We start from the raw sequence: 27700 nt of genomic DNA, 5'->3' as shown, positions 1-27700 counted from the left end.
AACATTATTAAAATGGTTTGAAAGTTATTTGATGGATGTAGAAAACAGACAGTGTGAACGAATGTCAAGCCAAATTAAACTTTGTACTTACTGGAGTACCACAAGGGTCTGCACTTGGCCCGCTTCTGTTCTTGATTTACATCAATAATTTAGATGATAATATAGATAGTAATATTAGGCTTTTTTCTGACGGTACGTCCTTGTAAATCGTTGTTAAAAACGTTAAATATGTTAAAAATGCGTAGTGCTCAAACATGGTGCGCACTGGCATTCTCATATAGATAGCATTGTATTAAACGTCAGTCCGATGATAAAATGAAAAGCTTCGAAATTATGTATAAATCATTTATCTTACCGATATTTGATTACTGAAGTACACTTTGGGATAATTGTACTAAAGATAACTGATATTTGAAAGATTAAAGCCATATAAGGTTCCACACGGGGCACAAGCCATAAAAATGTATACTGAAGCGGTTCATGGCCAAAGTGTCGAAAATCTTTTATATAGCAGGACGTAACTATGGAATGGCAAAATTATAATGTTGTAATGTTCAATACCAAACTGAACCAGGGCACAAATGTCGAGAATGTGAAGGGATTAATATTAGAAAAGATTGGCAATGCAATTAGTGCTACCAAATCAACTCATGGCATCGCCGGCATTTCACTTCTCCCTACAATAAGATTAAGAAAGCCCAAACTGAGGACAGTGTGAAGGGATTAGAAGAGATTAATAAAACCATTTAGCGGTAGCGAAATAACTTATGGCTTCGTCAGCATCTCTCTTATTCCTACTAGATTAAAAACGTCAAAATGATCATAGTTTTAAAATGGTGAAAATACACTGATTTTTAAGATCGTAGTGAGACTAAACAAAATTTCCGGAAAGTGGCACCCTAACATGTGTCGGTTATCAAGAGAGAGCAGTCCGCAGTTGAAGCCAGGATGGCTAAGGTGTTCGGTCGCTGTCGTGTTCCGCCGAGGGAGAAGAAGTACGCGTACATTTATTTCATTAATGCTATGAAACGCTGACAATAAATGTCTTGTTTTCTTAACACAGCACCGAACTGTCGAAAGTACCTGGTGCAATGATCCTGAACCGACACCATTTCAAAACTACCACCATTTTACATTTTCGACATTTCGGGCCGACACACCAATACCCGTGAAGATCCGGGTCAGAATAGGTCTTCAGCAACCCATGCTTGCCGTTTAAAGGCGAATATGCGACTAACATGATTGAGTGGTCAGACTCGCTGACTTGGTTGAAGCATGTCATCGTATCCGAATTGCGTGGATCGATGCTCATGATGTCAGTCACTGGATTGTCTGGTCCAGACTCGATTATTTACAGACCGCCGTCATATAGTTGGAATATTGCTGAGTGCGGCGTTAAGCAACAAACACACAAACGGAACTTAAACCCAGTTTCATAAAATCCGACTTAGGCAAGGTCGCCAATCTGTTGTAATTATTATATTATGAATATAGATTGTTACATATGTTTTCACAATACATTCAAAGATGGGTCGCCAATCACCACACCCACATTCATAAATTATTTTGGCTGGTGTGAATCAATTGTACATTGTACATGTTGTGCGTGTAAGACTGAAATAAACAATTTACTACTACTACTACATTCACTACATTGTCTTACACTCCTTACGAAATATATACTGAACAACAAAAGTTCCTGTGACATTGAATAAGATTTAATGCAAAATTATGTTTTTTACCAAATCTGAAACAATTTCTGTTTGCAACAGATAAAAGACTCTTGTAAGTATTCAAATGGCTTAATTTGCCATACTGACTTCGGAAAATACGTGATTTCATAAAAAAAAACATGAACATGCCAAAATGTCAATTTACAGATCAATAGCGTGTGTGTCCACCTCTGTTTGCGATGCAAGCAACACATCTTCGTCTCATGGAATGGACCAGGCACAAAGTCCTGTGGGATATCTGTCCATATCTGCTGGAGCATGTTTCGAAGTTCCTGGAGTGTCTGTGGAACACGTGGTTGACGTCGAAGGCGCCGATCCATCTCATCCCACATGTGCTCGATTGTTGAGAGATCAGGGGAGCGAGCCGGCCAGGGGATGACATTCACGTTGTTTTGTTGAAGAGATTCCTGAACAAGTCGAGCAATATTAGGCCGGGCGTTGTCATGTTGAAAGGTAATGCCTGGGCCATGACGACGCAAAAACGGTAGAACAACAGGGACGATGATCTCGTCGCGGTAGCGCTGTCCATTGAGATTTCCCTTTACCACTATCAAACGGGTCCTCTGTCTTGCTGTAATCCCACCCCATACCATAACGCTGCCGCCCCCGAACCGATCTTCTTCCATGACACAATGATTGACGTAACGTTCACCTCGACATCGGTACACTCGAATCCGTCCATCGCTGTGGCTGAGGTGAAAACGAGACTCGTCAGTGAATAGAACGTGTCCCCACGGCGTGGCCGTCCAGCGTAGACGCTGTCTGGACCACTGTAGACGTGCTTGACGGTGGTTTCCTGTCAAAATGGGACATCTGGTGGGTCTTCTGGCGACAATCCCTGCACATGTGAGGCGGCGACGTACGGTTTGTGAAGATATTCGTCGAAGGCCAGGGATGCTTCTTGCAGTCACTGTTTCTGGCTGGAATCGATTTCGTAGGTGTGTTGTTCGAATCCAGTTGTCTTGTCGATTATTGGTTACGCGTGGCCTGCCACTCCGAGGATGGTCTCTGACTGCATTCGTCTGTTGCCAACGTTGCCATAAACACCAAATGGTGTTTCTGTGGACGTTAAATTGTCTTGCAACATCACGTTGACTCGATCCTGCTTCAAGCATACCAATGGCTCGCAGACGCTCATTTTCGGACAGGCGTTGAATAATTGCGTATTTTGGTTGTTTTTCTGAGTGGTTGTTGTCAGCACGATGCTAACAATGCACATAGATTCCCGTTAACGCACATGTTTTTATCCCCATTCTTGGGTAGTGAAATGCATGGGGCTTGCATAAAAGTCAACTTTTGCATGGAATGCATGCTTTTCTGTAGTTTGTGACTTGATTCCATACATGTACTACAATATTGAAAACCAAACTTTACTTGTTTGAAAAATACACGAAAATATTGGTGTCACAGGAACTTTTGTTGTTGAGTATATAAGTAGATCCAAAGTGGTTAAACTGCATGGCTGGATACACAGACTCGGCCAATTAGGAAGTCAAACATTCAGGCGTTTTTCAACCGATCAGTTCAACGTCATTCTAGGAATTCGACCTATCAGGGTGTAACCTGCATAAAATGACACGAAGAAACCATCTGAAAGAAGTAAATGCAACAATGTATGGTTTGATACTGAATGTGAACAGTTGAAACGTGAAAGATGTAGAGCACTGAATGGATTATGTAAAACATAAGGATGGCCACTCATCGGGGAATTACAGCTACATACGAAACAAATATAATTCTGCGTGTAGACTTAAGGAATGCATATATTGAACATAATAGATGGATTGAAACATAAACAATTCAAAGACTTTATTTTATAGTTGTGATTAACAGTTTGAATTGCAAAAATATCAATTATTTAACATCTTGTTCAACATTGATGATTTCACTGAAGATGCAACAGAGGATATATTCAGTATGCCTATCACAAACGATGAAATATCGAACAGCATTTGTAAAAAATGTAACAAATCTCCTGGAATAGATGAAACATTTCTGAATTATTTATACACTCGGCGGATCTACTTATCAAATATTAAGACTTGTTATTTAATGTGATGTGTGGTAAGGGATACATCTATTGGTGTTTCAATTCAGGTGTTTCTAACAAGGGTGACAACTACAGAGGGATAACTCTGTTGTGTATCTTCATTAAAATATGTTTTACTTTTGTTATTGATAAGAAACTTGTGTCTTAGGCCATGCCATGGATACTCTCAATGTTAAGGTGTATCTAGGGAATGATATTCAACAGTTGATAATGTCTGCATATTTTTAATCTCTAATACAGCGCTATATCAACAAGAAATGTGGAAGGTTTACAAGTTATTTGTTGTCTTCTCGAAAGCATTCGATTTTGTACATAGGTGTAAATAATGGCGATTATTTAATGCACGTGGGCTTTGTTCCAACATGTTGAAATTATTACACAGAAATATGAAAATGTTTAAACGTGTGTACGAGACAAGGATGTAATTTCTGATATGTTTGCATGCGTGCGCCCAAAATGTATATTGTGTCAGTTAGTGTTTTCCTTTTTCATAAATGAATTAGCATCGGTAACCGTAACAATTGTCCAAACGGTATTCAATAACACCTATGTGTGTTTCAACTCTTTCTTTTATTATTTGCATATGTATAATCTTTACATGCAAGAGAAACATCAGTCCAGGTCAAGAGAATTATATTTAGATTAATGACAAAAAAGATCTTGGTCATTCTTCACTTTACGGTTCTGAAGTATTAGGGGTTAAACAATTCATTGTTATCGAAAACTGGCATGATATTTGAAAGATGTCTTGGTGTAAAGATCAACACATCTAGAGCAATGGTTTATGTCGAATGTGGTAGATTTCCCCCATTCATAGTCAGAGCTAAAAGTTAAAAGGTACTGGCTGAAACTCCTTAAAATGAATTCATCGAGGTACCCTGAGAAATGTTACAATAGGATGATGTTATATGATACCAATGGGAAAAACAACTGGGTAACTGATGGGAAATAATTGTTTGGCAATAGTATTCGGTGAAATATTTGGTAGGAATAATCTGTATGATCTGAAAAGATTATTTATCATTTCTTTTCTGAAGATTTAATATCTGTAATCATGGTCATTATCCACAATAAACACCGTTTTATATCATAGAATGTTGAAAACGGTTCAAATATTGTGAAATGCCGACATCTGTTAAACAGCCTAGACAAATTATCAACACAAAACATGTCCATATAGAAATAACAAGCACTGCTGTATAGAACCAAGTTTGTGAACACAAGTTAAGATTGTGTGCAACACCTCTGTGATATGTAATTTAGGAGCTTTAGAGCTTGAAAACAGATAGATTACTATACAAGGAGACCTACTTAGCCCAGTAAACTCTCTTTTGTTCAATATACTTGCTTAGCCAAATCCATCGTCTTTATTCTACAAGCCCTGGTAACCCAAATCCATCCTCTTTATACCATTAGACATGCTCAGCAATATTCATTCTCTTTATGCCAGGATCCCTGCTTAGCACAGTACATCATCTTTATACCCTGAGCCCTTCTTAACTTAGTTCATCCTATTTAGTCCAGGATCCATGCTCAGCACAGTCCATCCTCTTTATTCCAGGATCCCTGCTTAGCTCAGTCCATCCTCTTTATTCCAAGATCCCTGCTTAACCCAGTTCATCCTCTTTATGCCAGGATTGTTGCTTAACCCAGTCCACCCTTTTTATTCCAGGATCCATGCTTAGCACAGTCGACCCTATTTATTCCAGGATCCATGCTTAGCACTTTACATCCTCTTTAAACCAGGAGCCATGCTTCACCTAGTCCATCCTCTTTATACCAGGAGCCTTGCTTTGCAAAGTCCATTCTCTTTATACCAGGGGCGGTTAGTTTTGGGGGTAACGGTTGAGAGGTATGGCGGAGGGCTGAACGGATTGTGGCCCTCTGTGTGTCCTAAAGTCAGTTGTGTCCATTATATACGTCGAATAAATGTACAGCCTGTTTCATCCTGTGTTCCCGGTGTAATTCCTGCAATGGTGGCAGCGGAAACGTGAACTATTCAAGTTTGAAAAAGCCTCTGGCAATGCGAATGTGGACAATGAAGAACAACGAGGTGGAATTACAAGGATTTCAAGACCAATTGCTTTGCCGGATTCTTACACAGGTGAGGGGAGTTTTACTGATTGGCTTGGATATTTTAACTTAAGCGGAGAATTTAATGGATGGACAAGTGACTTGAAAGGAATCTCAGAGACGTTGCGAAATCAGTGTATGCAAGCTGTCCATGAGAACAAAAAGCAGATCTCACATAGCGAAGAGAAAAAGAGAAACTACAGTTTTGCAATTCAGTTCACGACATAGTAAAAGAAACTGAATCGTTGGTGGTGTATGGAACTGATGTTAGGAAACTATCTATATAAGCTTATCCTAAAATGAGTATCGAAGAATAAGATGAGATTGCTACTAACCAATTCACGATGGGATTAGAACCACGTGAACTGAGAATGATTGTTAGCCATAGCATACCCGATAGTGTGGATGAAGCTTTGAGGATCGCATCAGAATGGGAAATCATAGAAAAACATGATCACAGAGAGGGTGTAAGGAGTGATTTAGCGGTTGTGGATTCTTCTTCTCAGTCATTACAGGTGACAGTTACGCAACAACTAAAACAGACTGACTTTGGAGTCAAAGTCCTTTAATTCAGAACAAAATTTGGATCCCAGAGTCAAACCCGTGCTATGATTGTCAAGGTTTTGGGACACATTGCAAAATATTGCAAACAACAACGGGAGGTTACCTACAAACCCACAAACACGACCGGCCAATATAAGGTATGTAGCTGTCGGTGACTTACAGTCGGTAATATCAGCAAATAATAGGACTGTTATACAACGACATTTTCCGCATCTATCACAACATCATTCGACACTGACACTGTCGTAGACTGGACACGCTTATTTGCGAACCGATAAGACAACTCCAACCATGCATGTGGCAGAAGGAAACGATGATCAGGATGGCCCAGACATAAACAGGATTATTTCTTCTTGCAATTTAAAGCACCAACTCATATGTCATGAGATTTTTTTTTATGAATGTGCCTAGTCGTGTCTTGAAAACCAAGTTATTCCAACTCCAAAAATATAACTTTCAAGTTAAAGCGATTTGAAATTTGTAATGCTTGTATTTTAACTAGATGTTATTCCATATTCACTGTATTTGGTACGAACGTGTATAGATGCATTCTCAAGTCACAAGTACATGCTAACGTTTCGAAAGTTCATACATATTCAACAAAATAGATTTTTATGTTTGGAGATAGAATAATTATCTAAAATATTTACAGAAATCTTGAGTTCCAGATTTTCCCAAACACCATTTCCAGTTTGGAACTATACTTTAGATATGTATTTGTTGTCTGTATGTCTCAAAACTTGCTAGAAAGGAGAAATATTCCTTTTCTATTTTCAAATATATCTTTATTGATAACTATTTAAGTAAAGAAATCATCAACAACTTCATTTAGTGCTGAGCAAATAAGCTTTGTGGATTGTCTTGTGATTTCACGGTTCGCCCCAATTATGTTTCTAGGTTTGTCAGCACCATACCCGTGCTCGTGGGTTTCACCGAAGTCGTAAACGTCTGAGACCTGCATCACTTAGGGCTTTCCTCCCACATTAAGCTGGCACGCCGTGATATAACTGGAATAATGTTAAAAGCGGCGTTAAACCCAACTCACTCACTCTTGTGATTTCAGATCAAAATGATTATGGTATAATGTTACACTGCATATTATCTTAGCACCATTCCAGTAAACAGTATCAAATGACTGTCATTATCATAGTACCATTCGAGGAACCGACACTTAAAAGTGACAGGTCGGGTAATTATTATTTCCTTGGTTAATTATAAGTTGCCGTTTTTTAAACAGTTTTTCATAAGGTGAAAGAAATGATGGTGAAGAAAAAAGACTAGCAATTAACACCGTAACCGTGTTACTCAATACAATCCACAAATAACAATATATAGGGCGCCTTTTTACTAATTGACAGATACAACATTGTACATGTACATATTTATTTTATTCACCTTCAGTATCTGCTTTTAAGTGTTCAACTTTTATGTTTAATCATTAGTTCAGATAGATTGAATCCAGTTAACGTGTCCTTCATGTTGTAAGCCTTAACAAACCCAAGCCATGACGTGCTCAACTGATTGGCCAAGCTAACCCCCAAAGTTGACCCTTTGTATCACTGCATGTTCTCAGTCTGCACACATTTCTTACACAGACAAGTTGACAAGTGAATCCTCTAAAATCAGGTTGGTTTAATATGTTTTGTGCATATTTGTATTGTATGTTATTGCAGTTAAATAATGCAGTATATTAAACCTATAATACTAAATTTAACTAAACGTGATTAATATTATCATATACTCAGTTACAATCTATTTAAGTAAATGTGGTAAACAAGACATAAATTGTAAGTTTGGTAATTACTAATATATCACTTTCCTGTCCCTTATTCTTGTTTGTATGAGGAAGAGTGTATGTGTTGTTTTTATGGAATAGGCTATGTTTTAAATGCTTTTGTGATCAGTTCTGTATAATATACAGTCTGTATTATACGGGATCCGGATTAATATTTTGAAGTTGTATGTAAATAACATAGCTGTATTAATCATTGTTATAAAAGTATATGTTTTATTTAGATATCCGGAATACGTTGCGGCACTGTGGTCGGGAAGACATCCCAGTCTCACCCACAGGGTGGGCACATGCTAACTTGTACTTACTTACTTATATTGGAGATTTTACGTGCGCTTTCCGACTGCAGCGTATTTCGCACACGGGCCCGGCCAAGCCATTTAATGTGTTTCCGAAAAGGGGAAAAAGTTGTTTGGCAATCCAGTAGGGGTGAGCACATGCTAACTTGTATAGTCAGTTTCTATATTTGTGAAACACAAAAGTGTGTTACACTCGTAAATTCATGTATAGGTATGTGTAGTGATTGGTGCATCCACACTCGTACATTAGGTTACATCGGATTGGCCACCCGATGCTGCTCGTATGTTTCCGGGTGTGATCGAGGCACGTGATCGACTTACCAGCCAAATATGACAGGTGACAAGTGACAGATTGAGACTGGACAGCAAAGACAACGGACGAAACCAACCGAAGCTAACACGATCTCGATCTCCCCATCATCACACTTACGCTGTAAGGAAAGCACCTTTTCCCACATCACTAGGCTCTCACAACAATGGCGCTGTGAACAGGATTTAGACTATTTCAGTATTTGTGATATTTGTGACAAAAGTCAATATGTCACACGACAATGGGAAAGGACTAATGAATGGGTCACGTGATGTCCTTATATAGAGCAAAACTCGTAGTATGCAGCGGTTTGAGCTTTTTTCTGTGGCTATTAGAGTAATACCCCAATGCTCTTTAGTTTTTATATTTATCACTTTTCGGCCGTAAAAACATACTCGTAATGTTAAATGCACAGTAATATCAAAGGGTGTTGATGTATCTATCCATGTGTTTTGATCATGTCAACCGCTGGACGCTGCATGCTTTTCACCCGGCGTATTACGTGTTAAATTCATGGTGTTGATTGCAGTGTTGCATGTACCTAGCTGTCAATCACTGTCACTTGGTGCATGGTAACGCTGTAACAACTCCCATGGCTTTGCGTGTTATGTTTTTAATATAAATTCTGTCAGCATATTTATATATGTGTAGTGTTACCATCATTTATCCAGTTATACTATTATTATTATATGTAGATATATTATGTATTCACATTAATGCACATTAAATAGTGGGTAAGTATTCTGCAGGTCTTTTCATTAATGCAGGGGTTTGCAGGTATGTATTCACTGTTCATTATTGTTTATACAAGGTTTTCGGCTGACACTTCTGCACTCAGTCATTCGCATGACTGACAGCGGTCAATGTCACCTAAGCCTGGGGTTATATTTATGTATATTAGGTTTTTCAATTATGTATACAATGTGTTAGGTTGACACTTCTGCGCTCACTGGGCTTAAAAAACACCCTCCTCTCACTCTATACATGTATATAACTAATTAGATCCAAACTAGACTATGGCAGTGCCATTTACGACACCCTAAACAACTCTCTCATTAAAAAACTAGACTCATTCCAGTATCAGGCCCTAAAACTAATCACACGAACTCAACATGGCACCTCCTCCACCTCACTCCAGGCCTTAACAGGAGAAATGCCACTTAAACTACGTAGGGAAAAACTTACCCTAAACTTCTGGGCCGCGTCCCAATCAAACTCTCTAATCGAAAACTTAATAAAAAACAATATTAGCCCTAGAAACCAAGCCCTAGCCCGGAAAAATCCACTACTTATTCCAATTTCCCAAAGAATAACCAATTACCTAAATGAACACAAAATAAATAATCTTAAACAAAACAATAAATCATCCAATATCTTCACTCCAAAACTTAAAATACTAAAAAAAGACACAACACTAGCCGATACACTAAATAAACAGACCGATCCTAACATCGCTAAAACCACCACACTAGCATACATACACGGAAATTGGCCAAATTGGTGTCCCATATACACAGACGGATCCTCAGATCCGATCTCAAAACACACAGGTTTCGGAGTCCACATCGCACAACCATCCAAAAACACCCAATCTTACCGAAACCAAAAAATCCTCATCCTAACCGACTCCCTCAGTGGACTACAAGCCCTCAAAAATAAAAACACTGAAACCGCCCCAAACTTATAAATCAAATACTCAAAAGCTCAAACAACTTAACTAAGGAAGGTAAACAAATAGAGTTCATTTGGATCCCCGCCCACGTAGGAATCTTTGGAAATGAAAACGCAGATAAAGCAGCAAAATTATCCCTTAAACTCCCAGAAATAAGCTTCAACTTACCCAGCTCAAAATCAGAAATCAAAAGTGTCCCTTAACAAAAAATCAACAAAAAATGGCAAAATATATACCAAAACTCAAATAGCCAAATCAGGAAAGTACTAAAAAAAACATAACTAAACCAAAAATACTACACCCATCCAAAAAAATCGACAGAATAATTACTAAACTACAAACAGGCCACACCAAACTAAATAATCACCGTAAAATAGCTAATCTACACACAACAGGAAACTGCCCACATTGCAAACAACAAGAAACACCAGAACACGTACTCATTCACTGCACACACTACCAAACACACCGAACAACACTACAGACCACCCTCAATCTTAAAACCGCACTTACACTAGAATCAATCCTAAATCCACAAAATAAATTAGAACAAATTCAAAGCCTTAGGCATATACCTAATCAAAACAGGACTAATTAGTCGCATTTAAACCCCAAATAAAATATTAAAACCAAAACTACCTAATCTAACAACCACCCAACACACACAGCTCCCTTAGTTTGTCCTCCACCCACTCGTGGCATTCATTCCAAATCTCAAAATTTCAAAATTACTATATAAGCATCCCCTAAAGCCCCCTCCTGGGTTGCACAAACTCACTTTTCCCCTTTTCGCAAACACGCTAAATGGCCTGGCCGGACCCGTGTGCGACATACGCTTGCAGAAAGCGCACGTTAAATCTCCAATATAAGTAAGTAAGTATTGTGGTAGCTTTTGCAATTGTTAAGTATATTTATTTATTTGTCATTTTTATGGTCATGTTTATGCCATGCATGAAATGTGATTGTGTTATATTAGCATAGGTCAAACGTTAGATGGTGCAAGTATTTCACCCTAGTATGGCCAGGTTTCATTTCAGTTTGAGACACCCGCTGACCGTACAGATTATTTTAGGGTATGCCATCTGCTTTGTTCACTGCTGGTACAGTTCGGTTTTCTTGCCTGCAGTGTTGTGTGTTCATCTGTAAGTCTGGTAGCGTTAGGTAAGGGTAGTTAATGCTTAGCAGCTGAGTAGTCGGTCCTCCGGGGGGCGATATGGGATTACTTAATCTGACTGGAACGGAGTCCACCGATCTGGTCTTTATTCTAGGATTCTCATAGCAGCTTTGTCGTCTTTTTAAGTTACGTGAACCAACTCGGTTGCCACCAAACAATTTGGTTGGGGATTTTCTAATTTAAGACGCATGAATAATATTAACCACGCGAACTGTTTCGGTTGATAGCACAACACTGCTGCCCAACCCTGCAGGGATTTTTATATGTTTTGGTGAGGTCACCTGTTAGATCCTCCCTCAGCTACACTCACTGATACCACAGTGGGGGTGGGGGCAGGTCCAGAAAAGAGGGAGGAATGTAGTGATGGGTGCTTCCACACTCGTACATTAGGTTACATCGGTTTGGCCACCCGATGCTGCTCGTATGTTTCCGGGTGTGATCGAGGCACGTGATCGACTTACCAGCCAAATATGACAGGTGACAAGTGACAGATTGAGACTGGACAGCAAAGACAACGGACGAAACCAACCGAAGCTAACACGATCTCGATCTCCCCATCATCACACTTACGCTGTAAGGAAAGCACCCTTTTCCACATCACTAGGCTTTCACAACATGTGTATTTCGAAAGACATTTGTAATCGCTTTACACTTAGATAATTTATGGATAATTATTCTATTTGCTTCTTACATCAGTTAGCAGATTATTGTACAGTTTAACAACTAATATATGAATAAGATGTGTTTGTAATGTAAAACGGTTTGTTATACTGTGATGTCGATGACTGCATTATGTATATTGTTAATATTACTTATCATTCCTTTAATATGTTTCAGGGTGTAGATACTAGATAGATAAATATATGACAAATCCATTGGCGGAATAAACGTCTCTCACCCGTAGCGTGTGTTTGCCTATCACTCATTCACTGCCCTGCTACATTTATTTGATATCAATAATTCAATAACCAAAGAATGGATTTACATCATCAATTTGATTTGATTGTATCATGAACTATTTATTGATATCGCAAACCGATTTTTAGATATAAATTATTGAATTTATTATATTAGTTAATGTACTTTATCATCTAAAAATTCTAATATATGGTATAGTGTCTATAGCCTTCGTCTCCGTGAACCTTGTGCTCATTTTTAATAGTTCGTGTAGATAGCTACAGTAACGTAACATTTACATGTATAGTCATATTCAAATGTTGTCTCTACATATATGTAAGGGCATGCTTCTTCCCTTTCTTTAATCAGTTTTCCCTTGGCTCTGAATGTGGAACACAGGCTTTAGGATTACATATGTATCTTGTTATTTTTCTATTTTAATGCTATTTATATTTACTGTCGTACTTACTTCATGTTGTACATGAGACGTGTTATATTTACATGTCACCACAAATTACAATTATTCTTGTAAGCTCAACACAATTGACAAATACTGTAAAACATATGACTAGTAAGCAATTAATGTACGTTGAAAAAATATATATTGTAAATGGCAAAATGATGTATCTTGGATCAAGTAGAAGATATATTGACAGTAGCGCTGGGAATTTATTCAACAAACCCGTGAAAACAACACTGATATAACTCAATGTTTACCTCTCCTGTCGGCCATTATGCAACGGCCATCTTATATACAACCCCGCGCTCACGTCTACAGGTCTCTTCCTGTGGTATGGTATTAAGTAGAACCCTCTCCCTCTCTGGTATCTTCCATGATATAACAGGTTATCTCCCTAAACACCTACAGCCCAGTACCCCTACACTTGGTCAAAACAACAAAGGGATTTCACCTACTTATAATGGGACAGTCCCAAAGACTAATTAATCCATGAGAGTGAAGGATGAACCAAGTAAAGATAAGCTGGATTAACAGACAGACAGATAATTTATTAAAGTCTCACCTCGTTTGCTACAAATACTAAAATATTTACAAGGTATAACAATATGAAGGTGTAGCACGAGCCACTCTAAGCAGAGTTATGAGAGACTAAAATTATTGGGTAAAAGCGTATGACATATAAATACATAAAAAAGATCCTAAAAACCGTAATAAAACTCATCGTAAAAATCAGTTGTATAAAGCCCGTGTTCTTTCTAATAAAATTCTGTTGCAGGTTTTGGCAGATGTAAAAATCATTTCTGGGCTGGAAAGTATAAAAGCTTCTGGTTATCACTAAAATCGTTAGAATCAGGACAGATTGAATTGCACTTTGAAAGGAGGTGGCATCTGTAAGACTGGTACTGTGGGCAGTGTTATCAAACATATTTTTCATCCTCAATTGTATCTCTGCATACATAACAAGTTCTTTCTTCAATAGGGGTACTGTTGTAACGTCCAGTTTATATGTGAAGCGGCGCAACTCCGCACCGGAATCTTGAAAGGGCGCCTCTGTGTGACCGCTGAAGCTCACCCAACACATAGACTCGACTCTATATTCGACTTTAAAAGTGGCGAAGGTTCTCAGCGTATTTCCACCTGTTCCATGTACGCTATTCTTTTGATTGATCAGCTTCATCCAATTTTCTGTGACGTAACATTTGTCATACGTGTAATTAAAGTTGTTAAAATGAGATGGTCCAAGTGCATCAAACTTCAGGTGTATTCTAAAAACTTGATTCCGTTTACGTCGCGCCGCCAACCGATTGGTCCAATTGAGAACTTGATGTGCTAGACGTCCAGGATACATGGTGCGTAATCTCATGTAAAGGGTGATACAGATCCCCACTGCCGCACGACTGGGGTAGTCCACCCCATGTCTCCACCGACGGCTTCAATGCGTGACATGTTGTACGTCCCCCATATTCCTGCACCGTACTCTATTACTGACCATACCATGGAGTCAAATAACTTAGTAAAAGTCTTGTACTGCATACCTCCAAGAGCTTTATATTTAGATATGAGGAGACCCAGGGATCTACTGGCTGAACTGGCTGCTGCTCTGGCCATACGATTATAGTCGAGATGTTCTGTCAAGAGAATGCCCAGATAGTTATAGCAGTCGACGATCTCCAAGATCTGACCCCGCACTTGAAAATACAATTAGTCTTCGTAGTTGAGGAGCTCCTGTAGTGTACGACTTTGGACTTGTCAATATTCACAGCCATCGAGTTGGTCTGACACCATATACTCAAGCAGTCCAATAGTAGATTTAACTCGGATTCCGACTCCGCAAGTAGCACAATATCATCGGCGTATGCAAGTATACCAACAGTCATCTCATCGATAACAACTCCTATGGACGTTTGGTTTATGGTAGCGATAAGGTCATTTATGAAAAGGTTAAAACATAGGGGTGATAACATGCATACCTGCTTTAGTCTACATTTTACTCCAAACCATGGTGTTGATCTTCCGTTGAGCCTGACAGAACATTGCACGTTCTTGTACAGTGATGTAATAGAGTTAAACATTTTACCTTTTATGTGCACTTCAAGCAGTTTAGCCCAGATCTTCTGTCTGTCCACATACTGCCATACATAAACATTATGTACCATGCACCGGACATAACGAAAAATAAGCATACATACTGCAACACACAAACATTATGTACCATGCATCAGACATAACGAAAAATAAGCATACATACTGCAACACACAAACATTATGTACCATGCATCAGACATAACGAAAGATAAGCATACATACTGCAACACACAAACATTATGTACCATGCACCAGACATAACGAAAAATAAGCATACATACTGCAACACACAAACATTAATAAATATTATGTACCATGCATCAGACATAACGATCAGCATACATACTGGCATACACAAACATTATGTACCATGCATCAGACATAACGATCAGCATACATACTGCAACACACAAACATTATGTACCATGCATCAGACATAACGATCAGCATACATACTGCAACACACAAACATTATGTACCATGCATCAGACATAACGATCAGCTTACATACTGCCATACAGAAACATTATGTACCATGCATCAGACATAACGAAAAATAAGCATACATACTGCAACACACAAACATTAATAAATATTATGTACCATGCATCAGACATAACGATCAGCATACATACTGCCATACACAAACATTATGTACCATGCATCAGACATAACGATCAGCATACATACTGCAACACACAAACATTATGTACCATGCATCAGACATAACGATCAGCATACATACTGCCATACAGAAACATTATGTACCATGCATCAGACATAACGATCAGCATACATACTGCCATACACAAACATTATGTACCATGCACCAGACATAATGATCAGCATACATACTGCAACACACAAACATTATGTACCATGCACCAGACATAATGATCAGCATACATACTGCAACACACAAACATTATGTACCATGCATCAGACATAACGATCAGCATACATACTGCAACACACAAACATTATGTACCATGCACCAGACATAACGATCAGCATACATACTGCAACACACAAACATTATGTACCATGCATCAGACATAACGATCAGCATACATACTGCAACACACAAACATTATGTACCATGCATCAGACATAACGATCAGCATACATACTGCAACACACAAACATTATGTACCATGCACCAGACATAATGATCAGCATACATACTGCAACACACAAACATTATGTACCATGCACCAGACATAATGATCAGCATACATACTGCAACACACAAACATTATGTACCATGCACCAGACATAATGATCAGCATACATACTGCAACACACAAACATTATGTACCATGCACCAGACATAATGACTAGTCCACATACTGCAACACACAAACATTATGTACCATGCACCAGACATAATGATCAGCATACATACTGCAACACACAAACATTATGTACCATGCACCAGACATAATGACTAGTCCACATACTGCAACACACAAACATTATGTACCATGCATCAGACATAATGATCAGCATACATACTGCAACACACAAACATTATGTACCATGCACCAGACATAATGACTAGTCCACATACTGCAACACACAAACATTATGTACCATGCACCAGACATAATGATCAGCATACATACTGCAACACACAAACATTATGTACCATGCACCAGACATAATGACTAGTCCACATACTGCCATACAGAAACATTATGTACCATGCATCAGACATAACGATCAGCATACATACTGCCATACACAAACATTATGTACCATGCACCAGACATAATGATCAGCATACATACTGCAACACACAAACATTATGTACCATGCACCAGACATAATGATCAGCATACATACTGCAACACACAAACATTATGTACCATGCATCAGACATAACGATCAGCATACATACTGCAACACACAAACATTATGTACCATGCACCAGACATAACGATCAGCATACATACTGCAACACACAAACATTATGTACCATGCATCAGACATAACGATCAGCATACATACTGCAACACACAAACATTATGTACCATGCATCAGACATAACGATCAGCATACATACTGCAACACACAAACATTATGTACCATGCACCAGACATAATGACTAGTCCACATACTGCAACACACAAACATTATGTACCATGCACCAGACATAATGATCAGCATACATACTGCAACACACAAACATTATGTACCATGCACCAGACATAATGACTAGTCCACATACTGCAACACACAAACATTATGTACCATGCACCAGACATAATGATCAGCATACATACTGCAACACACAAACATTATGTACCATGCACCAGACATAATGACTAGTCCACATACTGCAACACACAAACATTATGTACCATGCACCAGACATAATGATCGGCATACATACTGCAACACACAAACATTATGTACCATGCACCAGACATAATGACTAGTCCACATACTGCAACACACAAACATTATGTACCATGCACCAGACATAACGATCAGCATACATACTGCAACACACAAACATTATGTACCATGCACCAGACATAATGACTAGTCCACATACTGCCATACACAAACATTATGTACCATGCACCAGACATAATGACTAGTCCACATACTGCAACACACAAACATTATGTACCATGCACCAGACATAATGACTAGTCCACATGCTGCAAGAGAAGAAACATTACAGGGTATATTAAGTGGGTAAAAAGCGTTTCTTGTCACAACTTTTGAAGGGACAACTTCTGCACAAATTTCAACATTAACGTTTCACTTAATTTTATAACATGGCACATACACAAAACCCACCATGCTAATGCATTTTAAAAACACGAATTTTACAAAATAAAAGATTGATATGATGTGATATAAAAAGTGCTGTTAGACTATCGAACTATTATCGGAGTTAATTCAACATTCGTAAGTTAATTCAGTAATGAAACTGAAATGAGGAGTGGATATCTGTATCAAGCAAATAACCGAGTCTGACCGACCGATCTTTTTGGTCGCATCTTACGACCATCAATATATCAACAAAATAAAATGTGATAATCCAGTGTCTGTGTTGACGGGAACATAAAACATCGCAACGCTCAAGGGTATAAGGAGGGTAATTTGAAATGGGGAACACACTCACGAGGTCATTATTGAGCCTTTAACTATGTTAGCATATCTTCAAATAGTACATTATAACATATATGTCCTTTTGGTAATATTCTAGCAAAATCTTGTAAACTCCCTTGAAATAGTTTCAGATCCCACATCAGGCCCACGACTTGACGTATCCCTGACTCCATGCACAATGTCGGATAATGTGTGGCAGGTCAAGCGAGTCGAGGCACATAAGTAAAACGAGGTCACGTGAGTGTTGCTGATCGGTGAGGCAGTCAGTTCACATACAGCAATTCAACATGACTGACGGCCCGCTAGTTGTCTCTGTCCGTACAGGAGATTTACAGGGTGCTGGGACCAACGCCAATGTTTCTATAATTCTCCATGATAATCATGGCACGACTTCTCCCAAAATCAATCTCAACCACTTCTTCAGGGATGATTTTGAGAGGGGAAATACCGACAAATTCGAGCTACAGCGGACGCAAACAGAAAGGCTTTGCAAGCTTGACAAGCTTGAAATATTCCGTGACGACTCTGGCTTTGGAAGTTCCTGGTACGTTGAAAGGATCACAGTGGAGAACAAGTCTAACGGAGACGTGTACACCTTTCCCGTGTTCAGGTGGCTGCGACCTCACTACCACTACGTGTTCCGGGAAAATGACACCTTCCTTCCACAGGATGATGCCCAACAGGAGCAGAGGAGGCTGGACTTGGAGGACAAACGCAAACTGTACAAGATTAAAACCGTCGACTTGAAGCTGCCAGCATCGGTATGTACTATAATCATATGCTGCAAACAAAAACTTGTATGTAGGTGCATATATAAAACATGAATAAAATATCTGATGTTTCACAGTTTTCGCATCGCACATACGCACGCACGCACGCACGCACGCACGCACGCACGCACACACACACACACACACACATGACAGCAAACTTTATGATGTCAGCCTCAAGGACAGCCAAGCATTCCCTATAAGAAAGTGTTTTGAATATAACTGGCCATGCCTTTATCTATTTTCTTCCGGATGACAGACTGATGTACATTAACGCAGTGTTGCAAATAGAAGCCTACTCTTGTGTTGTCACAATAGGCACCTCGACTACTGGAGATTTATGTCAGGGATGAAGTCAATGCATTGTGGCAGGGAAAATAAACTTTGTCAAGTGACAGCCGAGAGCATGCCGAGCGGACGCACTTCCATTGTCGATGTTCCTCCCTAGGCAGTATATGTGTAAATCTATAGAAGTCAGCATCGTTATATCTCTGATCCACATTAATCCGTCCACCATGGTTATTCAGGGTTAGAATAGGTCTCCATGACTCAGAAGTTGTAAACATATGAGTCGACTAGATCAGGATGTAATGATTTGTGACCTGGAGGATCATCGTGCCTCGACGGCTTGGGTCGTTGCTTATGGATTGTCTGACCCCGACGCAGTTATCAGCAGACCTCCAGGATATTGTTGGTGCATTGCTGACTGCGACGTAAAACAGCTTTCACTCCCTCACTTTCCTTGTAGCCCTCGTTTTGGCACTCGCTTAAGACGTCAACACAATACCCAACTGTCTTTTTCGTCACTCGTTAACACTCTTATGTAGGGTAGGCTCATCTGTATAGTAATATGGAGGACATATATGAACCTAAATGGTTGAGTGTAACGAGTCTTATGTGAAGGCAAAGAAATGTGAATTAATACAAACACGTATGTCAATAAACGTATACATTCAGCAGATTTAGGCAGCAAATGTAGTGTGTATAAACGTGCTCTGCTGCAATTTATTCTACATGCATTACTATGGATATATATATATATATATATAAATGGATCAGACAAGTATGATATATTGAGTATATATTGATATTAATAAAGAGTTCAGCCATGCTAGCGGCCATCTTGGATTTTCTACCACCAGGGGGCTCTGCTGAGGTGGATCCATTTCCAAAAATGTTCAGAATGGTTCAATGCATAAGTGTGCCAGGTTTGGTGCTTTTAACCCAAAGTGCACAATTTTAGCCTAAGTAACATCTGTCAGTTAGTTGAGTGAGTGAGTATGGCTTTTACGCCGCTTTAAGCAATATTCCAGCAATATCACGGCGGGGGACACCAGAAATGGGCTTCACACATTGTACCCATGTCGGGAATCGAACCCGGGTCTTCGGCGTGACCACTAGGCTACCCGACCGCCCCTATTTTAGTTAGTTGAGGGTAAACGTATTTGTAATATAAGGTAAAACGAATGCCAGATGTTTCGACCCCAGCTCATTGCCAAAGCCCCCACATAGGCGCGGCCAGATTCAAGATTACCAACGTGGTCCCAGAGAGTAGGATATTAGTGTATATAAATTAAATAAATAAACGACCTACTCGATCAACCACGATTGGCTAGCGTGTCAATTGTGTATTATTTTAAGATATGTCTTGATTAAGCTACTCTGTCCCGTTTTATTTCAGACTGAGACCCTGCCTGTGGATGAAATGTTTTCAGGCCAGTATCGTGTATGTGTGTCAAAACATTTTGTGAATGTACCCTTAGTACTGCATTTCGTAATAATATCATGTTAATAGCGGTAACTTATTGATTATAGGCATGATTTGGTGATGTTGCGGACTATTCATGAACTGAGATTCTTCCAGTGACTAAAGTATATGTGAAGGATATTGCACAGTGGATTGGGTGTTCACATACAACTTGTAAAGATTGTGTTGATTATTGATTCATTTATATAAACTATTGCGTATAGAACATGTACAAATCGTCGACTGATGACGCGTCATCCTGTCCCATGCACGCCTTCAATCATGCTCTACTGTTCTAGTGGGACTTGCAGAAACTTAAACTGAGCCTGATAATTCAGAGCAAAATAACCATGGTTACAGCAGGAAAATGGAAAACTCTGGATGACATAAGAAACGTTTACGTAATGCACATCTTCAACGAACCAAAGGTAACGTGAAGTGGTCGAGTCAAAGTCATAGCCTAATTACTTCTACAGTTCAGTTTTTTTCCCGCTTCAACATCTACAGCTATGATACTATATATACTACCTCTCCGCTGATTCGGTAATTCCACTGTAATATACTATTTTACCAAAATGCAAGATTAATAGTAATCCACAATACTATATTACTCCAGCGTACATACTGAATGGACTGGGTAACACCGATACGTAACTTCGATTCCATGTGAGTCCTAGTCTAAAGCAACACATTTATAACAAATAAATAAAATGCATTATTCTTGCATATCATCTATAGAGCAGTAAGGTTTGGCAAGATGACTCTTTCTTCGGCCAACAGAGGACTGCTGGACTTTGCCCAGCCCTGATTCGTCTCTGTACACGCTTACCGGAAAAGTAAGTTCCACGAACCAGAAACGTAAGATTGCTCTCCCCAACTCGCTCATCTTGCAAAAGAAAGACTATTATTGTTGAATTTATCAATATTACAGACCACAGTATGTCCGATGAGGCAATAAAAGCAGTGTAGACACGCCGTCTGTTGCATCTCATTAAGTCATAATGTCGACTATAAAAGTAACAATCGTTTGCCACAGATTTGTAATTCTTGTTATTGTCAGATTAGGTATTGGTGACGGAGACCTGCTGCCTTTTCTCGAGGGACAGACTATTGGAGACGTTCTTACCAACAAAAGGCTGTTCTGCTGTGACCTTAACATTTTACACCAATTCCCCCCAAAAGACAAAGAACACGTGGTTTGTAACTAGGTTACCAATGCATGGTTTGCATGATATCATGGCTCGTTTTACAGGACGTGTAGGGAAGTAAGTTTGTCAATGAAGGGGAGTGGCTTGCTTATCCTATTCATGACACATTTAACGATATTCAGATGAATGACAATATGCCTTTAATCTAGACAATCTAGTACGATATATAGTGTCATCATTTTACACTTTTCTTGCAGATATGCGCCCCGATCTTGTTGCTGTACAGAACCAACAGCGGTCAGCTGCTTCCAGTCGCCATCCAGCTGTTCCAGGAACCAGGACCAGACAACCCGGTAATGTGATCACTGTCATCCAGATGTCACCACACACGGACGAATGTATTATTTATAGAAATCTACATGATTATGCAATTACAACTTGACGCAGTAGTGTAACAGAATATGTACAAGCTCAAAGGAACGTAGGCGCTTTAATACAATCATTTCCTACTATTTCTGAATTCGCCAACAATTAGTCAAGCAGTCGACGTATATATTGCATGCCAATGTTAGTAATTACTGTCGTTTTGTCTAATATTAGCACAGTTTAGAAAGACAAAGAATCAGTAAATAAGTGTGTCTAAATTGCACCACGATTAACTTGAAACTATCAGGTCAATTGTGTGTGGGTTTGGTGGCACGGGTGGAGCTGATAAACACGGCGTTTTTTTAAATATTAATAAATTCATACATATTAATACACTGTTTCCGACTTCGACTTATTTTATCAGTGGTGTGTAATGACTGTTGAGCATCATTAAGATGAATTACTGTCTAACCTGGAGCAGTGTAATGTGTAGGACGTGGCTATGTTTCGCATGCAGGGCCATCATGTATGAGTGGTACGTGGAAGTCTCGCGAGCGGTAATCAGAAGTGAACCTTCATGGCATTTCCACAGCAGTTACGTCTAACTTTCCACGTGGTATTTTGGAAAGGTCGTCTACTGTGTTATAATAAGATTGTAATGACCAAAAACCTAAACACCTAACACTTAGGAAGGCACTGGAAGGCGTCCAAAAACGTTCACATTAAAAACCCTACTAGGTTTGTAAATTTGTTACTCAACGTTTGTAAAACATCTACCTCACCGGTTCCTACGAGAATGTTAATATTATTATCTTGAGGATAATTACATCAAGAGCCACATATTTGTTCATTGACTTTCAGTAAACGATTATGAAATGTCAGTTGTATATGTTTGAGGACACACCATATCTAAGGTCGCACCACGACCACAGGGACATATATCTGATAAGGGCGCACCCGACCACAAGGCCACATATCTAAGGGCGCACCACCACAAGGACACGTATCTATAGCGCACCACGACCACAAGGACACATCTTAAGGCGCACCACCACAAGGCCACATATCTAAGGGCGCTCCACGACCACAAGAAAACATACCATATCTAAGGGCGCACCACGATCACAAGAAAACATACCATATCTAAGGGCGCTCCACGACCACAAGAAAACATACCATATCTAAGGGCGCACCACGATCACAAGGACACATATGTAAGGTCGCACCACGTCCACAACGACTTTCTGCTGTGCGGCGTCAGGCAATAAATATTTACTTTTTTAATGCAAATTTTGTGTAAATGGCGGATGCTACCAGTCGGACAGGAGATGCTTACCCTTTGCGCAAATACCTGATCACTGCTATCACTGATGTTGCATGGTTCGTTGTATTGTTTTTAGAGCTATTTTGCCAAGTGCGCCAGATGTAATCTGTTTGGGTGGAAAATTTGGATTGGTTATTTTCTTCTATTGTTTATTTATATTTACCGTGAAATACAATTTACGTTACAGTTGTTTCTTGTCACCAGGTGTTCCTGCCGTCAGATGACCAGTACGTGTGGCTGATGGCTAAAATGTGGTACAACCACGCAGAGACGTCATACCACCAGTCCTTAGCTCACCTTGGTAGGTTCATACCACAAACAATGTTTCACATCCATACATCATTTTCACACGTTGCACCCTACAACGCATGTTGTACTATTGTATCAAATCAGTATTAATTGATTCTCAAATATATGAACAAAGCCGCTGTCATTATGACAGGGTTCACGCACCTGTTGATGGAGGGGGTGAGTCTGGGTGTCAACAGGAATCTGGCCATCTCCCACCCAATCTACAAACTCCTGTCGCCGCACCTGCTCTACATCATTGCAATTAACAGGTAATTCAGTGATGCAAAGAATTTTTCCATTTTAAAATAATAATCATTGCACATACATTTAACCTCACAACTGAAGATGTACGAATACATAAAATGTGGATGTATCTTACTTGTTTATGGTAATTTTAAATACAACATTAAATGGAATACAATTTGTAATACAGGATTATCTCTTCTCGATTTCCTGTTCAACGCTGCACTCAGCAATATTCCAAATATGTAACGACTATATGTAAGTAATTGATTGTTGACCAGACAATCCAGAGATTGGTATCTTGAGCAATGACCCAGGCCGTCGGGTACGATGACACTGAATCAAACCACCCGGTCCATTAAATCACCTCCTGCATTTCACTCAGCAAACTGTATCTGAAATCATTTCATTGCTTTCTTCCAGTCGTGCTGTGGAGAAGTTGTTGGCTCAGGACGGGTGGATTCAAAATACTATGACTGTTGGCAGAAATGGAGTTATCAACCTTGTGAAGCTCGGGTAACAATCTGTATGGTTTCATATACAACAAAAAATTTGGTGTGGGTGTTGAAAGATAACACCAGTAAACTGAACAGAGCAGTAAACATAATTCATGGTATCTGTTATTTGTTATGACATAATGACTTTCGTATTACTCGTGATGATTACTTGAATTGCAATCATACCAAGCAAACTGAATTATACGGAAATACGCTGATCGTGGACCAATGTTCACCTCCCCACCCCTCCCCTTGACTGTGTGCCTTTATATTGACACGGAATGAACCCAGGTTTCTCTATTTTCAAGTTGTATGCCATCATGACTTACATCTGATCTCTCTGGTTCAGCGTATCACAGTGGCGCCTCGATGTGGACGGAACACTCCCGGAAGACCTCAAGAGGAGAGGGGTAAGTGAACGGTTGAACGTCATTTTGTTACAAGTTGTATAGTAGTTGGGAGCCTTGGGACCCAAGACCTATAGTGGGTGCCTACTCGAAGGTACCTGGGCAATCCAAGCTAAGCAGAGTCGCCACACACCAACGAGAATATCAAAATTCACATCCTTAGGACCCCCAAAGCAGGAAAAACCTAGTACATAAGCAGTGTATTCCAATGCAAATCAAAAGAATTATCAACAGGAGAATCAAGTTGACTGGCGATACTGAGAGTAGTTACAGGGAGAGTATCTCGTAGCCTGCTATAAGTCTGGCGAAACCAGCTCATTGTAATAACCCCCAGCAAAAAAGCATTTGCCATTTGCTTCAATATCCTATAATACCTGATTGGACCCCAACTACATGGCAACTAGTGTCTTGTGTGGTGGTGACCTCTGGAACTTTAGTCGTAGATATGAGATTAGTCGGAACCACATCAACCCTCTTTTCGCAAGCCAAGTTACCCCTCCTCCAAGTTCCTTCAACCACAGATGCTCTTCTGCGACCCCAGGGTACAATCGACGAGCCGACTATACAAAGTTCTGATTTTAGCCAAGTGGATTATTATATACAACGTAAAGGATTTCACGGCCACAGGCCTCATTTCTTGATTGTTTTAACCGGGACGTTTTGACTCGCTGCTTTCGCTGCTGTACCAATGTGATAGGAATGTGATTCGTCTGATGATGTACTGCAGCCAATAAATCTAAGAGTTTTAGCAATTACAAGTACAGCTGCTACGTGTCCACTTCCAAACTTTAAATTCAGTGTGAAACCAACTAACAACAAAGACATATCATGCAATTAACAATTGAATTGTGAAATAAACTAGGTTTACAAATCAATACAAATTACTGCAAAGTAATTACAATTCCAGTATACAATAAAGTAGTAATACAAACTCCAACGGCAGTACAAATACAATGGCAGTATAAAATACAGTAGCAGTTGTGATAGCAATAAAGACAGTGATAAGAGTATTCATCAAGTAGCAACAGTTGTCAAACTTCAAATCCTGGCCTTGGCTGGAATTCCAGGGTGAAAATATGATCTTCACACAACCGCTGGTCTTGATGTAATGTGAGATGAGAGAGGCATGATATTGTCCCTAAACATAGTCTAAATCCCTTCTATCATGCTTGGTAACATGCTAGATCAATCTAAATGTTCTGAAAGATTCAAGATTACACTTCCCCCAAAAGCATTTAATCATAGTAACTTCTACACCACTGCCTACATTATATAGTACTATATTCTTGACAACTAACCACTGTCAAAACTCAACACAATGCCATGAACTTCTACTCAATAAATTACACTGCCATATAGCACATCCCTGATTTGAAACTGTGTTACTGGCTATGTAGTGAAGAGCTGAGGATGTCAAATACATTTGGATATTTGCATTGTTGAGCTATGACCATTCAGATCAGTAACATCATTTTCTTGGATCTTGACACCTCCAAACAGCAATCTGCCTTCATGTTTTGATCCAGCTGGTGTCACCTCTCTTATAAATGAGATCATGGCCTTCAACAAAGTCGCTTATGGCATGATGATCAGATACGCTGCATCAGTTAATCAAGCAAACAAAGGGTAAATGGGGTCCATTGATCATCCATTTCAGAATTATTCGTAATAGAAAGACACAGTTGGATCAGGAAGGCCAATTAAAACACATCTGTGACTTCATTCTATTGTTTGAACGCTCCATTATTTTTCAGGAATGGTGAGTTGCTTGTCAACTGTACATTATCTTGAAGCAGCATTTGAAATTTTCAAATATTTTCAACTACAGAATATTTTGTCAAAGTGTAAAAGTAACTCTCCATTCCTTAAAAATAATGGGCCTCGGCCCCTGCGGGGCCTCTGCTCCTATATTTTTTTAAGGAATGGAGAGTTACTCGGACATTCCCCTATACGTAATGTATGTTTTCTGCAGAATCATGGCACATGTTGTGCCGCTTGTCTGGCGACGCCCGTCGCACCGACTGGTAACCCAAATACCCAACTAAATGCTACAAGTGAGCTGATCACGTGATCTACTAGTAATCTGAACATCTCGAATTGATCGGCTGGAGATTGTATGCTTCCGGTGTTTTCTCTGCGATCAAATGCTCTGATAGCCTTTCAGCTTCAGCCACCAGCGATTCCTTATCGAAGTTGGTATTTGTGTCGTCTCCGTTCCGCGTCAGTGGCAACTGAAGAAACCTCTAAAATTCGGAAAGAGATAATGAATCTGCTATTGTGTTGAGTTTACTATTAGATTAACATCCAAAAAGCTGAGACTTTGTGCATGGTTGAATTGTTAATATTTGATCCTCAACTCTTCACAAAAATTCATAAACTTTACTGGTGATATGCTGCATATATTTGTTTTCACCTCACCTCCAAAAAGTACGTTATCCAGGTAATGTTCTCCAGCTTGAACTGATTGTTGTACACCCCATTGATGACATGTTGCAAACGTTTCAACGAGAGCACAACTTACATTGCTCCCCTTGGATGGGCACATGTCCACATTATACTCTTACTTTAATGTTATTCCTTTCACGTTAAATCCTGAATGATTAACAGAACAAAGTCAAATAGCGCCTCTTCTATACGACTTTGCTAAACGGCAGTCTGTACCTAAGTTAGAA

The 27700-nt window shown here is 39.4% G+C and overlaps 1 protein-coding gene across 1 annotated transcript in view; it reads left to right on the top strand.

Moving 5' to 3' along the window:
• Window positions 1-7975: 7975 nt before the first annotated feature.
• Window positions 7976-27700, top strand: part of LOC124123794 (polyunsaturated fatty acid 5-lipoxygenase-like) — a 28427-nt gene continuing 8702 nt past the window's right edge. The window contains exons 1-11 of the mRNA XM_046486974.2: window positions 7976-8046; window positions 18361-18996; window positions 20687-20731; window positions 21052-21180; window positions 21491-21588; window positions 21813-21948; window positions 22158-22253; window positions 23795-23891; window positions 24033-24150; window positions 24548-24640; window positions 24971-25031. Of these exons, the coding sequence (XP_046342930.1) occupies window positions 18523-18996; window positions 20687-20731; window positions 21052-21180; window positions 21491-21588; window positions 21813-21948; window positions 22158-22253; window positions 23795-23891; window positions 24033-24150; window positions 24548-24640; window positions 24971-25031 (1347 nt within the window). The 5' untranslated portion in view covers window positions 7976-8046; window positions 18361-18522. The remainder of the gene's footprint in view (window positions 8047-18360; window positions 18997-20686; window positions 20732-21051; window positions 21181-21490; window positions 21589-21812; window positions 21949-22157; window positions 22254-23794; window positions 23892-24032; window positions 24151-24547; window positions 24641-24970; window positions 25032-27700) is intronic.

This window comes from Haliotis rufescens, unplaced genomic scaffold (assembly GCF_023055435.1).
Source record: "Haliotis rufescens isolate VD_foot unplaced genomic scaffold, xgHalRufe1.0.p SCAF_7, whole genome shotgun sequence".
NCBI lineage: Eukaryota > Metazoa > Mollusca > Gastropoda > Lepetellida > Haliotidae > Haliotis > Haliotis rufescens.
This window is presented reverse-complemented; position numbering and strand designations above follow the sequence as displayed.